This window comes from Labrus bergylta, chromosome 2 (genome assembly GCF_963930695.1).
Source record: "Labrus bergylta chromosome 2, fLabBer1.1, whole genome shotgun sequence".
NCBI classification, from domain to species: domain Eukaryota; kingdom Metazoa; phylum Chordata; class Actinopteri; order Labriformes; family Labridae; genus Labrus; species Labrus bergylta.
In genome coordinates this window covers 19,888,474-19,902,570 of record NC_089196.1, presented here as the reverse complement: position 1 = coordinate 19,902,570, position 14,097 = coordinate 19,888,474, and the positions used below count along the sequence as shown (strand labels likewise).

Genomic DNA, 14,097 nt, shown 5'->3' with positions numbered 1-14,097 from the left:
AGTCATGACGTTATTATGAATGCATAGATTGGTAAAAGCATCATTATTAAGCATACTGTATATAAGATGATACTTTCATGTGTTTACAATATGGTAGCTGTATTAAGCTTTCCCACTTAGTTTCTGCCTCAGAACCAAGCGATCTTAATGAGCGTTAATTCTTTATGGAACTATAAAAGGGAATTCAGAAAAACATCATAGTTGAAAACCATGAATTGAAGAGTAGAATGAGTTCAAACCAACACCAACGAGTGTTGAGAATGGACACAGCTTTAACAAAGTAAGACAATTTATATGAAATCTTGATCTTTATCAAAAATCCATGGTACATGTACTTCAAAGCAAAATGTGATAATGCTCTCTGTTAAAAAAAGGGACAAAGTGACAAACTTTTATAGTAGTCTTTTAAGTAAACTTTATCTTTGAGTGTGTTTCTTTTCAACACACGTGTCCTAAAATGAAATACAAGTGGAGTCACAACAACAATCAATTGCCTTACACTGACAATTGTGGATACTGGTATAACTAACCCCTAACCCTAATAAAAATGTATGTCCTTTCTGTTCTGTTGTGTTTTAATCCTACAACAGAGACAGATGTGGCTGGAATTATCCAGTTTTCAGTTTTACTATGCAGATGTATGCAATAAAATTAGTGAATGTGGTATTCCAGGAATACCTGGAGGGACTAATTTCAAATTTGGCACCATCGTCAACTTGGGCCTAAGGATAACCTGATTCCATTTTGGTGGTCAAATATCAATGTCACAGAGAATTAACACCCAACAAATACGTTTACCTTTGTTGACTTCTGTTGTCATTGAGTAAGATATATTATGTTGAATGGCTAAAAGCATTTACCATGGCAGCTGACCTCATTTTTGAACATAAAATGTCTTACCCAAAGACAACAGAAGTCACAGAGGTCACTGATGATTTCATATAGGTTAAATCTACCCCTACCACCCTAAAAAATGTTTTGGGTTTTCCAGGGGCCCCTGGGAGACATTGGCCCGGCAGGTATACAGGGACCGAGAGGACCCCGTGGCTTGATGGTAAGATGAAGATTAATGTGTGTTGGCAACTAAGTGCGATACACCAGATAATTGTGTGCCCTATGTCCAAACTTCACATGACAAATATGAACTTCTTGATCAGATACTCCATCACATGTGTCCTCAGTAACTAACATACCTCCTCTTCCCAGGGAATGAAGGGAGCTCTGGGCCCCGTCGGCATCATCGGCCCCAGCGGTCACCCAGTATGTACCTCATATCTCATCCTAACTGCTGAGCTTTATGTCTCTGTGCTTTCTGGCATTGATGGAGTGATCCTCTGTCTCCTTTCTCTCCATCAGGGACCCCAGGGTGACAAAGGAAGTCCAGGAGAGATGGTGCGTGGCACGGCGTTTTTGATGAATCCTTTTTCTGTCTGTACTGTGAGCACAGAATAGGATACTTAGTATGGAGACAGCACACCACTCAGCCTCTTTGCCCACAGCGCTTTTCATTTCCTATTGTGCTTTGCTGTTTGTTGTTACACTCACAGTGACACTTAGCTGCTGTGGAATTCCTGTCAGGGTGATAAATGTTGGCTGCATGCTCATCTCAAGCTTTTTAAGAGGTTTGTTGAGCCCTCATTCAAAGACATAATGTGCTATTCACTCCTAAAATGCCAAAATTCATGTTTAGGGTTGCTGCATGGAAATAGAATCGGCTGTGTAGGTGTGCATGCTTGAAAGGAAGGAATACAATTCACATACAGCAGAAAGGCAATATTGCTCTTCACATGATGGAATAGTATCTGGTCTTCCCTCAAACCTATTCTCTCATTGTGGCATTGTTCACTTATGAATATTGATTTATTTTTCTTTCATCTCCAACAGGGGTCGCAAGGACCAAGAGTAAGTAATTACTCACTTGTGTAGCTTAATCATTTTTCTTTGTGCAGGCCTGTGGTCTGCTCAGTACTAGAAAGGATGAATTAACTACTTTATCATCTTCTATAAAGGCCAAGCTCTATATAATGTGAAGCCTAATGTGGCAATTCAATTTTTCAGGGCTCTTCAGGCCCCAGTGGACCACCTGGACCCCCAGTGAGTACTCCATTATTTATTTTGTACACATGGAAAGAATGACAGATTTTCTTTCCATTCAATCCACTTTTGATTTCAGTATCTTAACCATTGAAAACAATCCCAAGTGAGAAGTATACCTGGTAAAAGATATAGAGCTGAATTAGAGGCTAATTGCACACAACTGTCTCTTTATACTATTATTGACTATAAATATTGGCGACATGTCTCAACCTACCTATGTCTCAAACTAAAAACTACAAATCCCACTGTTGCATCCACCAAAGTGCTCTGTGGATGGAAAGTATAGCAGCAACTTGAGTTACGAGAACATCAAATCGACTGAAGAGACGTGATGAGGGCCGACACATTGCGCTGGTGATGTCGTCTGAGGGACAGGAGTTGTATGGATCAGTTGATGGAGCCCCTATCGCTGACCAAAACACACATTTATCAAACAAATCCTTATGTCGGTTTGAATCAGACACTTAATCATTGCACAACTCTTTTGTCAAAAGAGCTGTCAATCAAGGCTTTAAACTAAAATCAACTAAATTTAAATTACATTGTACAAAAAATCAACACTTTGACAGAAATGAGCACGATAAGAACTAACTATAACAACAGAGATCATGTTTGAAAAAATTATTGTTTTTTAAATTTCTAGTTTAGCCCTTGTCCCAGCTGTTAACATGGAGGAGGCGGAGCTTATGACCAATACTGCAGCCAGCAGGTGGAGCTCCAAATGTTGTCTATCATAAGAATCAGTCTTCCAATGCAAAAAGAATGCCAAAAAATTCTCTATGGTTTTATGAAGCCATGAACAGCATTTGGCCATGTTTATGAGTTTGATCATTTGATTTGTATATACATTTTTTATCTTATCAGAATGACCTAACAAGGTTAAACAAAAGTCAGATTGTGTCCCCACCATCATTAGCAGTGTTTTTTTTTTTTTACCTCTCATTTGCTGTTTATCCTTAAAACAGTCCAGACTCTTGGTGGATCTGATGACTCACGAGGTGTTCAGATCTAGTACTTGCACCAAGAACTAGACTCTGGTGTGGGTATAGTGTAATGAGCATGGAAAATGTGCATCTCCACCCTCGCTAAACTGTCAGCATATTACATGAATTATTAAGAGATTTATCTAACTTTTGAGAGAGAAGCTTGTTTTCCACTGTGATCTCATTCAAAAATCAGTTAGCCAGCGGCTCTTCTTTTCTGCCTAATTTCCTGTGCGTTCATGCCTCATTTCCTGTGCATTCATTATTGTTTGTGTGCGTATCTGCATATTGAGTGACAATTGAGGGAAAACACAAACCAACAGTGTGATTAGGATTTACAGAACTCTTCCTGAACACAAACACTGAGTGGCTGTTGAATTGAAAGGGAAGCGAAGAAAAAAAAAACTACACACCGTATAATACAGGTTTCTTTTTTTGTTTTCAGGGTCTTTCCAGCATTCTTTCACTTGTAAGTATCTTTTAGATAGCATGTCAGTTAAAAGTAAAACATGATGATAGCTGTTGTTCACTTCTTGTCTTGCTTTCTTTTTTGATAGCAAAACGAGGCTCTCGGTGTCGCCTTCAAAGTCATTATTGATTCCAATGCTGCACTGAGGCCACAGGTTAGTTTGGACCAAGAACAACGTTCATTGTTATGATTATGATGGTTTTTATTTATGTTGGAGAGTCTGAACACACTAGAACAAGCTAGAATAAAAATCAAGTCTGTTAAAATGTTTATTTTTTTTACATCTTTTTTACATCTTGTGTCAGATCATGGACATGCCCATGTTAGACCAGGGCACAGAGATCCTCAAGACCTTGCAGCACCTCAGCACTCTGATCCGAAGTCTGAAAAACCCGCTGGGAACCCGAGACAATCCTGCAAGAATCTGCCGAGATCTCTACAACTGTGAACAGAGGATGCATGATGGTGAGGAGAAAGTCCAACCCTTTAGTGATTACTGTGCAAATATTCACTCTGTACATTCATTAGGAGCCCTTTTTTTTTTCCCCTGACAGGAACTTACTGGATCGACCCAAACCTCGGCTGTGCTGCTGACACCATGGAGGTTACATGCAACTTCACTGGAGGAGGACAGACATGCCTGAAACCCATCACAGTATCCAAGGTATGGTTTTTACATTTAGCCATGTACTTCATCGAGACAGAACTATCAGTCAAATGTATACTTAAGATCAATTCAGGAGCTGATTTTACAGACAGTGGTTGTTAATTAAATTCATGATTGATTGTGTAAGTGGGATCATATTCTCATGTTGTCTTTTAGGAAAGAATGTCTCAATAAACATAAAACCTTTGGTTTGAATGATGTTTATGTGATCAATTATAGCAAGTACAGTGCAGAGCTTGTTCTTTCCTGGTACTATTCTTCCAACTTTAGCTGTTTTGGATGGATAGAGATTGTAATTCATCTTGAGGTGTCCCATTTAGCTCTTTTGGGTAAGTCACATTTTAAAGCCCACTCAGTTGTCAAGTAAAGCTCTCGAAACTCTCTTTAGTTAAATGAAATAATGAACAACTGATTACAGTCTGTTACCAACTCTAATATTTAATAATCAATTTCAAGATGACAACATCTGAGTTCAGTTATTATCATTTACGTTAAATGTCGGTGAACAAGCTCTCATTAACACAAGCTCATTTTCCTGATTGTGATTATTTGAGAAACTTGTATTCTTTCTTTATAGTTGGAAATAGGAGTGGGACGTATCCAGATGAACTTCATCCATCTTTTGAGCACTGAGGCTGTGCAGCATGTCACCATTCACTGCCTCAACACCCCTGTGTGGGCAGCAGGACCCTCCCTGCAACCTTCATCTAGAGCTGTGAGCTTCAAGGCTTGGACCGGGGAGAAAATCCAGGCAGGAGACCTCCTGGAGCCGCTCATTCCAAAGGATGACTGCTGGGTATGCTTTATCACTTATCACATGGATTCTGATTAGTGCTTTAAAGTAAACCCTTTAGGTTCTAAATGAAATCAGTTAAATTAATACTTTGGGAAATACTGGAAATATATGTTTTACTGGAACAGCTGTTTTAAATGAAAATCAATGTTAATTTAACATTCAGATTTAGTCACCCAACTACACGGGGAATCTCCAAGTACTGAGAGGAAGCCAATGAAGAGTTAGCTTAACATAAAGCCTGGAACATAGAGGGAAAAGCTAGTCTGGCTCTGTCCACAGCAACAACCAAAAAAAGAAGAAAATCACTTCTGTAACTCACTAATTATCAGAGTGTTTTAATAATGAAAGCAACACGTTGTGGTTTGGCTGTGTGTTTTGTGCTGTAACTCTTTCACAGCCAGGCGTAGAGACTTCATTGAGTCTCCACATAACTCTATCCAAAACACCTTTAAATCTTTTATAATTCTATTAGTGGACTGATTGCAAAACTTGATACAACATAAAAGTAAACTTTGAACTGTAACTTTTTTCTGTGCTCTGTGCCTTGTCCTGTCCTAGCTCTTAAGTTACCCCACAACATTTACAACATTTGTTCTTGGTTACCTCTTGTGGTGTCTGGCTCAGCAGATAGTTTTGGTTTTATTTGACCAAGCTTTTTAAGACATCTGTTTGTGATATAAACTCGCCCACAACCCAATACGCTGTCAGTTAATAGAATCTAGTTTGACATGCAGATGGCAGTGCCCCCGTTCTTCTGACTAATCCACAGACAGAAAGTAGTTTCAAAAGCAAGTGAAGTCAGGCAAAGACATCTGTGGATTATTCAGACTTAACAGGGGGATTGTTTGTGAAAAGGCAAGTCGGTATTGAGTTTTTCAAAATGTTTAGCTGCATTTTTTGGCTATTAGAACAAATCAAATCCTGTTTTTATTCAAATCATTTTAAAGTGCATACAAAATCAAAACAATCTGCTTGGCTAGTTAGTTCAAAATCACATCATGTGACATCATACAACCTTGATTTTCAGATCAAAGATGGCCGCTGGCATCAGACCCACTTTGTCTTCCAGACCCAGGACCCAAACTTACTCCCCATAGTGGATGTGTACAACCTTCCCAGCACAGAGCCTGGAGCGAGCTTTCACCTGGAGGTTGGACCTGTGTGCTTCTTGTAAAGCCCTGTGCAGGCGCGGTGTGAAAATACTACTCGGTGGAGTGACTGAGTGAAGGTGGGCAGACGCTGAGGGAGACTCATGCTTCAGTGGATTCCAGAGCAAACTTACTCCCATTTTCTCTCCACAAAATATGCTTGGACTGCAGAAACAGGAGGGGGGAGGGGGGGGCGCCAGAGAGAAGTCCCAGTGGAAAAAACAGAGTTAAGACTTCAAGCACTAATCAGCCTATGGAAAACAATAAGATATAATAAGCTTCTTTCTCAGAGACTTGTTTAAGTGACACAAGACCTGAAGGCCCTGTGTGGAAAGAAGTCATGTGGAGCTGTAATTCTGTCATCTCTCGGGCCATGTTGTACCATAATTTCTTCACGGCCTGATGGGCGATTTTGTCAAAACCTTTTTTTTTTGTTTTAAAGAGATCTGTACAGAAACATGGAACTGTTCCCTCTGCAGATGCAATGATTCCTATTCTAATGTTTAAGTATTATTTATACATGTATATGTGCTGTATATTGTAATATAAAGTTTGATTGTTATTGTTCCACAGCCTGTAGGCATATACAGTTTCACGACACATCACTCATTCAGGTATACAGTGTGCCTCAGACACACAGGAGCACTGCCACATGTCCAGCTATGTCTTCTTGAGACTCTGATAACTATACAGTGCTGAAAGAAGCTGTGTTCATACATTTTATTTCTTCACACAAACATCTGCAGTGTGGTGCTTTCCGTGTTAAAGTAAGTCGAAGCGTGTCTGTAGTGGAAGTGTGACCAGATGCTACCTCGTCCTGCGCCTCTCATCTCACAACAAAACAAGAAGACTTGATGTCCTTTAGTCATGGATGAAGCAGAGGTGACAGAAGGTGCTGCAACAGTGGAACTCGTGTGATAAACTCTTGTCAGCTCTCAACGAAAGCTAAATCTTACCAAAAAAGGGAAGACTGTAAAACAAGTAATAAACACAAAGGCTACATCCATTAAATTACTTTTTTTAAATTACATTTTTAAGAAAGAATTGTAACTTTTTCAATATATTTAGTACCATCTGCAGATCTCTCTTAATGTAAATGTCTATAACTATACAACCTTTATTATTTACGATTGATTCTATTTAAATTTTATTTAAATTCTTATAAGCTTTCCAGTTGAAAACCAGGTATAAACGTCAGTTGTATCACTTTTTTGAGCTTTAAGGATTCTCCAGCCTGTGTGTTTTAACTCAACTGTTTAGATAATGAGCTGTATTTCAGGACAATATCATCCCTTTTTTTTAATTTTTTTTTACTGTCTATCAATTGTTATTCAAAAGTGCAGCAATGGTTGGTTTCACCAATCAATAAACTCAGAGGATTTCTTAGAATACACAACAAAAAACTACCATTGTACATGTACTCAAAGTCCTTCTTTCCATACAGACATTCAATGCTGTGTGAATGAAGTCGGATGACTCTCCAGGTAATTCAATAATAAAAGTCTGAAACCTTTCGTTGATCTTCAGCTGTCATATTTTTCCATCACAACTTCACAACAAAGTGAGGAATCATAATTGCATTTAAACAAGGGCAGTGCGTTTGAGCTCCCTTCACATAAATTAAGACACCATTTTTTTTTCTTCCCACTGTCAAAACAACACTGTTAATAAAACTGTCTCTTTGAAGTAAGACCTTGTTTTTTCCGAACAAAAGTTCCCCTCCGAGCAGTTTTACTGACATCACGGAGACTCTTTCAACTGCAACACTATTTGATACAAAACCACAGGCAGACTTGGGAGTTTTGAAGCACTATATTAGCAGACTGCTGAATCATAACATCCATGGTCTTATCTCGGGCACATGGCATGGCGGCCCCCGTCAATCGGAAGGTTTACTCCTGTGATGAAGCTGGCAGCGTCAGACGCAAGGAAGGCAATGCTGTGAGCCACTTCATCCACCTCTCCTGGTCGACCGAGGGCGTGGGTCTGCTTACACTTTGCAAGAAACTGTTAGAAAAGATGAGCCGAATGAGAATACGTTTTCCCCAAAATAATTTGTATAATTCTGCTAAAGAAAATGGGTTTTTACTTTTTTTATTTGCTGAATGTCATTAACACTTTTATTTGTATAATTGCATGCCAGGATGTTAACATGGAGTCCAACACTCATGTACAGAATCTCTAAAAGGGACAGGTCAGTTTTAGTGACTTGATGTGTTACCTGTGCATACTGGTCGTCATCTAGTCCTGCTCTCCTGTGGACGTCTGTGATGATCACACCAGGGCTGAAGAGATGCAGCATGAACAGACATACAACATTAGGCCGTCACAAATGGTAATTAACATCAGAAACATCTCATATGATTGATTTGATGAATAAGAATATGTTTCCAAAATGTTTGTATTAAGGTCAATGACTGAACACAGAAGACCCCATACGGTTTACAGTAAACACACTTACCACACAGAGTTCACTCTGACCTGCTTACATGCAAGTTCTGTATATAAGAAAGAAGGAGTCCTGTTATTTATACTGGGACATGTAAGGCTCTGTGCAAACTGTGTGTGAAGAAAAAAAAAAAAGTCTCACTTACCAAGTGCTATGCAACGTGTGAACTGATCAATGGCAGACTTGGACATGCAATATGCCAGCACACCAGGGAACTACAAAGAGCAAACAACAGTGGAAACAGAGGATCAGACAATAGTGAGGAACACATGTAGAGGAACATCTGTGGCACCTGTTTTACACCTGGTATCAACATGTGGTTTCAGTGATCTGATCACAAGGGGCAGCACTTGAGTAAGAGCATTCACACGTTGAATGCTACTGCAAATGATGTCCCTTGATCGGGCGGTCCTTAATGTGGCCCAGGACAAATGAGCATTTAAACTACCAAAACCAAATGTGAACAAACCATCTGTGTGCGCAGCGCGAGGGATCGGATCTCAATGTGTCATCAGGACGCATTGGGGTGTCTAGTTTTGAAGCTGTCCCCTGTGATCTGAACACCAGGAGGGATGATAATGCAAGGTGTTGTTTAGTGTACAGCTGGCCAACACTCACGGCTCTCTGTCCATTGACACTGGACACATTGACAATGGAGCCTTTGGTCTTGATCAGGTGAGGCACACAAAGCTGAGTGAGGTGGTACACCGATCTGAAATATGAAACAAATCATGATAACCAAGATGACTGAACGTGCACTTAGATGGCAATCTTTTGAGGAAGTAGAGGAATCAGTCCAACAGCCACTTACTCATATGGGTTAGCTAGTTCAATAGTGCTATAGTATGGATCTAATGTTGCTGATGATAAAGTCATTTTTAAATCAATAAAATTATTTCCCAATTAATATTTTGCTTTTAATTATGCATTTCCGAGGTAATTAGCCGTATTATAAGCGGGATAATGTACAGCGAGCGGGCTGTTGATCGCAGAATGGAACCCCAGCAGGGTGAACAGGACGTGGATGTAAATCGAGGGGTCTTGATCACCCTGAAAGGATTGCTGTGCGATTAAAAACCCACTTAACAATTAACAGAGAAATACCTCTTCACAATCAAGTATTGCCACTCTTTAACATTTGTTATTTAACTTTGAACATCAATTGACAAAAAAGCAGACAAGTGATTCTAGTTTTTATAGGTGCTGTACCTAAAACATACAAAATGACACTTTCCATCTTAAGTCCTTGTTAGTACATAACTCATCTACGAATGACTTCAGCTAACTTAAAATGCAACACTAATATTTAACAGCTATCCCATTGGGCATGTCCCGGCTTGAGAACACTATGTACCTTAGTAGATCTGGCACAATTATTTCTTCATTGTTTTTTGAAATCCTACCTTACATTGATGTTCATGACTCTGTCATACTGAGTCAGGTCTGTCGCCTCGATGCTGCCCATGGCCAGGATACCAGCGCTGTTGACCAGGACATCAAGCCGTCCAAAGTGAGCAATAGTTTGCTCTACTGTTTTCTTTACAGTCTCCTCATCTGTAAGATCTCCAGGAACAAGCAGGGGCTAAACACAGAGGTGCTTTTATTATGGTCTGACTTAACATGCATCTTTGCACAGGCATGTGAAACTTTAAACTAAACAAGTCACTCTGTTACAGGCAACAGTATTTAAACAATAAAATAAGATTGTTTGCATGTCTTTGCAAGTAGTTCATGTATGCTGGTTTAAAAAAATGGATACTCTTCTACACCATGTAATAACATTTGTTAACAACCCATGCTGCAAATGTATGAATCTACAAATTAAATTAAATTTTGACAATAATTATAGAGGTGAAAAGACGTTGTCCTCATTTTTAGGTGTCTATTTGTCCACACAGAACTACATAGGAACTTTGGTCCAGTGTCAACATGCCTGCACTGTTACATGTTACCTGAACTTGGGTCACATTATAGTGATGTTGAGTGTGACTTTACCTCCTCTGCTCCACTGTCGGTGCACTGTTTGGATATCTTTTGGAGATTTTCCACGTCGCGGCCGTTCAGAGCCAACAGAGCTCCCAGTTTAGCGAACAGGACGCTCGTACCTGCACCGATACCGGAGCTGGCTCCAGTTATCAGGGTCACTTTCCCCTTTAGGGAAGACACCTGAACACATACACACGCTAGAGTTACCAATATATCCATGGACAGCATCTGAATAGGCCATAAACATACTTGCCAATTATTTAAGCAATTTCAGAACGACAATTAAACAACGGTGTAACATATGCAAGAAAGTCAACGTACTTTAAATGCATCTTCTGCAGCCATGATTCAGTTTAGTGCGGCGTGTTTCGTCCACCAGTGATGACGCAATTTGACGCGTGCGGTACATAACGATTTGTAGTTTATTTGACTACACCACTCATGTCACAGACCAGGGATGGGGCAACTTTGGTCACAGCATGGGGCCACATTCATTTAATTCTCACCGCCAGAGGGGCCAAATTGTGGAATACAGAAACGATTACAGTCGATTATGTCTCAACATATACCAAATCAAATATTATTATGGACATGTTTCTGGTTTTCACTATTTCATGGCAGATTTTGTCATCTATTCTTCATGTTTCCAATTAATTGATACGTCAAAATTGACCTGAAGGCCACATCGAGGGTTGATGGGGGGCCGCCAGTTGCCCAACCCTGTCCCGGACCTTTAAACACACCTCCAGAAATGTCACTATGAATTTGTGAGACACTCTCTATTAGGCATACAAAAAGCAAAAGGAATATGTTTATTGTAAAAGTTTTATTCATTACAAAACACTGACAGCTTATTTACATATCAGGATCTGAAAAGCATTATCCCAAACAGCAGAATAATACCACACCTGTTTCCTTTAATCATTCTGAATTTTAAAAAGTGTAAAGGAAAGGCTAAACTCTACTTCTTCCTGAAAAAAGGCTTTGTTGAAACTTTAGGTCAATAGGGATGCAAAGCATTTACTAAAATGAATCATCAGGTGATTCAGCTAGAAACTGACTTACAACCATAGACTGTAAATATTACAACCCCGGCTTTTGCTGCATGGTTCTTCCTGACACTGGTCCATCAGCACCAGCGACTTGGCAACAAAAATAAGGTTATCCTTTTCTAAAAATGCTGATAGAGCAACATTTTATAGTCTTTGAAGTGTACGGAGAATACATTTTACATTGGTCAAAAGGTCCATCAGCATATCTGACAGGAAGCTGTCTATCCAGCAAAAGGGTTGGCATGTATCGTCACATCTTTTATCCGGGTTTCAGTGAGTGGTCGGAATGTCTTTTCATTGACCGGCAGTTTCTCCAGTTCATCCAGAGTTTCCAGGCCATCGATAATCCTACATATTGAAAAGAAAAGCAACAACCACAGCTGCAGTTACTTATATGTTTAACATTAAATTCCATTGATAACTGTTAAAGGTCCCATATTATGCTTTTTCTGGTTTTATTTGCCCTTTAGTGTGTTTTCCAAGTGTCCTGTGCATGTTTAGGCACATCTATGTGCAAAAATTCAAAGTTTGCAGAAACGCGGCTTCTCCTACGTCCTCCTGTTAGCTGTAGCATTAGCTGCATGTAACACTTGGTTCTAGCCCCCCTCGATAAAAAATTGTCAGTGCGGCGTCATTGTCAGTGTGAGATCACTGATCTAAGCCCATTGGCTCGTTGTGGCAAGCCCTGCAGCTCATGTTGAAATTTCAGAGAAGCGTGCTGAACAACTGACCAATAACGACAGAGCGGATCGGCAGACCAATTAGAGCAGACTTGGCCCACGTGGGGTCTAACAGTGTGGGGTCAACAGAGTGTAGCTGACGGACTCAGAGTGGAGAGGGAGCAAGGAGGAGCAGTACATGAAAACAGACACTTTTTTTCAATCTTTATCTATTGTGAACGTACAAAAGTAGGTACATAGATTAAATATACGAACCCCAAAAAAGGCAGAATATGGGCTCTTCAAGTCAAATGTAGCTGGTTGTGTATAAACAATATCCCTTTGTTATATAACTAAAAATATTTATATTTATAAAATACCCTTTAACCATAAAAATGCTGCATACTTTCCAAACACTGTGTACTTCATGTCCAGATGGGGCTGTTTGGCATATGTGAAGAAAAACTGGGAGCCATTTGTGTTGGGGCCGTTGTTTGCCATCGAGACCACTCCTCTGACATTATGCTGTAAGAAAAAGAAAGAAAGAAAGAAAGAACATTAATTAATAGAAGACGACGTGACAATGAACCCATGTGAAATATGAGACTGAACTTCGTCATGGAGGTAGTCAAAACGAGCCCCGCTTTACTTACTTTCAGGTGTTCACTGTACTCATCTTCAAATTTGCGGCCCCATATACTCGTGCCTCCTTTCCCTGTGCCTGAAGGGTGTGATCAATGTACAGGTGACAAAAACAAGAGAGTGAAGACGGGAACTCTGACATCTCACTCTGAACTATGAATGCAACAACACATCACCTGTAGGATCTCCAGTTTGAACCATGAAACCCTTTATGTTTCGATGGAAGACGCTGCCATTGTAGAAGCCACTGGCACACAGGGCGAGGAAATTCTGGAACAACAACACATGTTACAGTCAAAGGTGTTAAAAGTCTGAAGTGTGAGGGATCACACATTGACTGTACATGTTAAAAAAGGGGGATGTAAATGTTTCTGAAGTGCACTCACCTCACATGATCTCGGAGCCCGCTCACAGAACAATTCAATTTTTATATCTCCCAGATCTGTTTGAAGAGTAACCGCCTGTTGAAACATCATCAGTAAGAGAATATTATTATCGTGATAAAGCGCCATTCACTGTTTGATGTTTAGCTTAGCATGCTGCCCCGGTTGAAATATGTAACATGTTCTCACAGGAAAAGTTTTAGGGTTATTTATATATTTATCAAACCAATTTAATAGTTGACAAACATTTAGACCTATTTTTTTTTCTTTCTTAATAATAATAATCTAAGTGGAAATGTTTTTCTAATACGGTTACCATTTCAAACGTTGCGTCTACGAATAGGTGCGTCGGCGAAACATGTCCGTGTGCCTGCAGCAAAAGAGAAGGTCGCCGAGAAGAAAGGTTCCGCAAAAAATGAATTCACGCTCATTTCTGACAGACTTCGGCATTTTTGAAAATTAACATGAACATTACGGCATATGCAGACAATTAATAGTGTTTTGTTTTCAAGACATGGCTGAATTTACCTTACTAGCTTTCCCAAGACTTTCAAAATGGCATCTCTAGTTTAGTAGTGTTTATTAATACTCTTTTAATCAGTCAGCTCCGGGTTCACCTACTTCATTAAGTGTTCTTCAAATTACACGTCCTCTACTTGAGATATTCTTTTATTTATCACGTCTGAATATATATACATTTTAACATAACAGCGACTAATAGGCCATCTCATATGTATGCTACCCTAGCAGAAATACATTATCAACC

General features: G+C 39.6%; 3 protein-coding genes across 3 annotated transcripts in view; 1 reads left to right on the top strand and 2 right to left on the bottom strand.

The window, feature by feature from the left end:
• Positions 1-7,674, top strand: part of col27a1b (collagen, type XXVII, alpha 1b) — a 67,753-nt gene extending 60,079 nt beyond the window's left edge. Inside the window, exons 51-61 of the mRNA XM_065948227.1 lie at positions 992-1,054; positions 1,207-1,260; positions 1,357-1,392; positions 1,885-1,902; positions 2,059-2,094; positions 3,526-3,549; positions 3,638-3,703; positions 3,855-4,014; positions 4,104-4,213; positions 4,794-5,012; positions 6,040-7,674. Of these exons, the coding sequence (XP_065804299.1) occupies positions 992-1,054; positions 1,207-1,260; positions 1,357-1,392; positions 1,885-1,902; positions 2,059-2,094; positions 3,526-3,549; positions 3,638-3,703; positions 3,855-4,014; positions 4,104-4,213; positions 4,794-5,012; positions 6,040-6,186 (933 nt within the window). The 3' untranslated portion in view covers positions 6,187-7,674. The remainder of the gene's footprint in view (positions 1-991; positions 1,055-1,206; positions 1,261-1,356; positions 1,393-1,884; positions 1,903-2,058; positions 2,095-3,525; positions 3,550-3,637; positions 3,704-3,854; positions 4,015-4,103; positions 4,214-4,793; positions 5,013-6,039) is intronic.
• A 283-nt stretch (positions 7,675-7,957) lies between these two features.
• zgc:101858 (uncharacterized protein LOC449555 homolog) lies at positions 7,958-11,063 on the bottom strand. Its single transcript, XM_020636591.3, has 8 exons — positions 10,917-11,063; positions 10,605-10,775; positions 10,013-10,191; positions 9,228-9,321; positions 8,755-8,824; positions 8,622-8,658; positions 8,382-8,445; positions 7,958-8,167 (listed from the first exon to the last, which is right to left on the bottom strand). The coding sequence occupies exons 1-8, from the start codon at positions 10,938-10,940 to the stop codon at positions 8,009-8,011; spliced, it is 798 nt and encodes a 265-aa protein (XP_020492247.1). The 5' UTR covers positions 10,941-11,063; the 3' UTR covers positions 7,958-8,008.
• Positions 11,064-11,402: 339 nt separating this feature from the next.
• On the bottom strand, positions 11,403-13,731 carry ppil3 (peptidylprolyl isomerase (cyclophilin)-like 3). The gene is made up of 6 exons (XM_020636648.3): positions 13,648-13,731; positions 13,335-13,409; positions 13,125-13,218; positions 12,960-13,027; positions 12,713-12,831; positions 11,403-11,995 (listed from the first exon to the last, which is right to left on the bottom strand). Exons 1-6 carry the CDS (start codon positions 13,648-13,650, stop codon positions 11,869-11,871), a joined length of 486 nt encoding a protein of 161 aa, XP_020492304.1. The 5' UTR covers positions 13,651-13,731; the 3' UTR covers positions 11,403-11,868.
• Between the last annotated feature and the right edge of the window lie 366 nt (positions 13,732-14,097).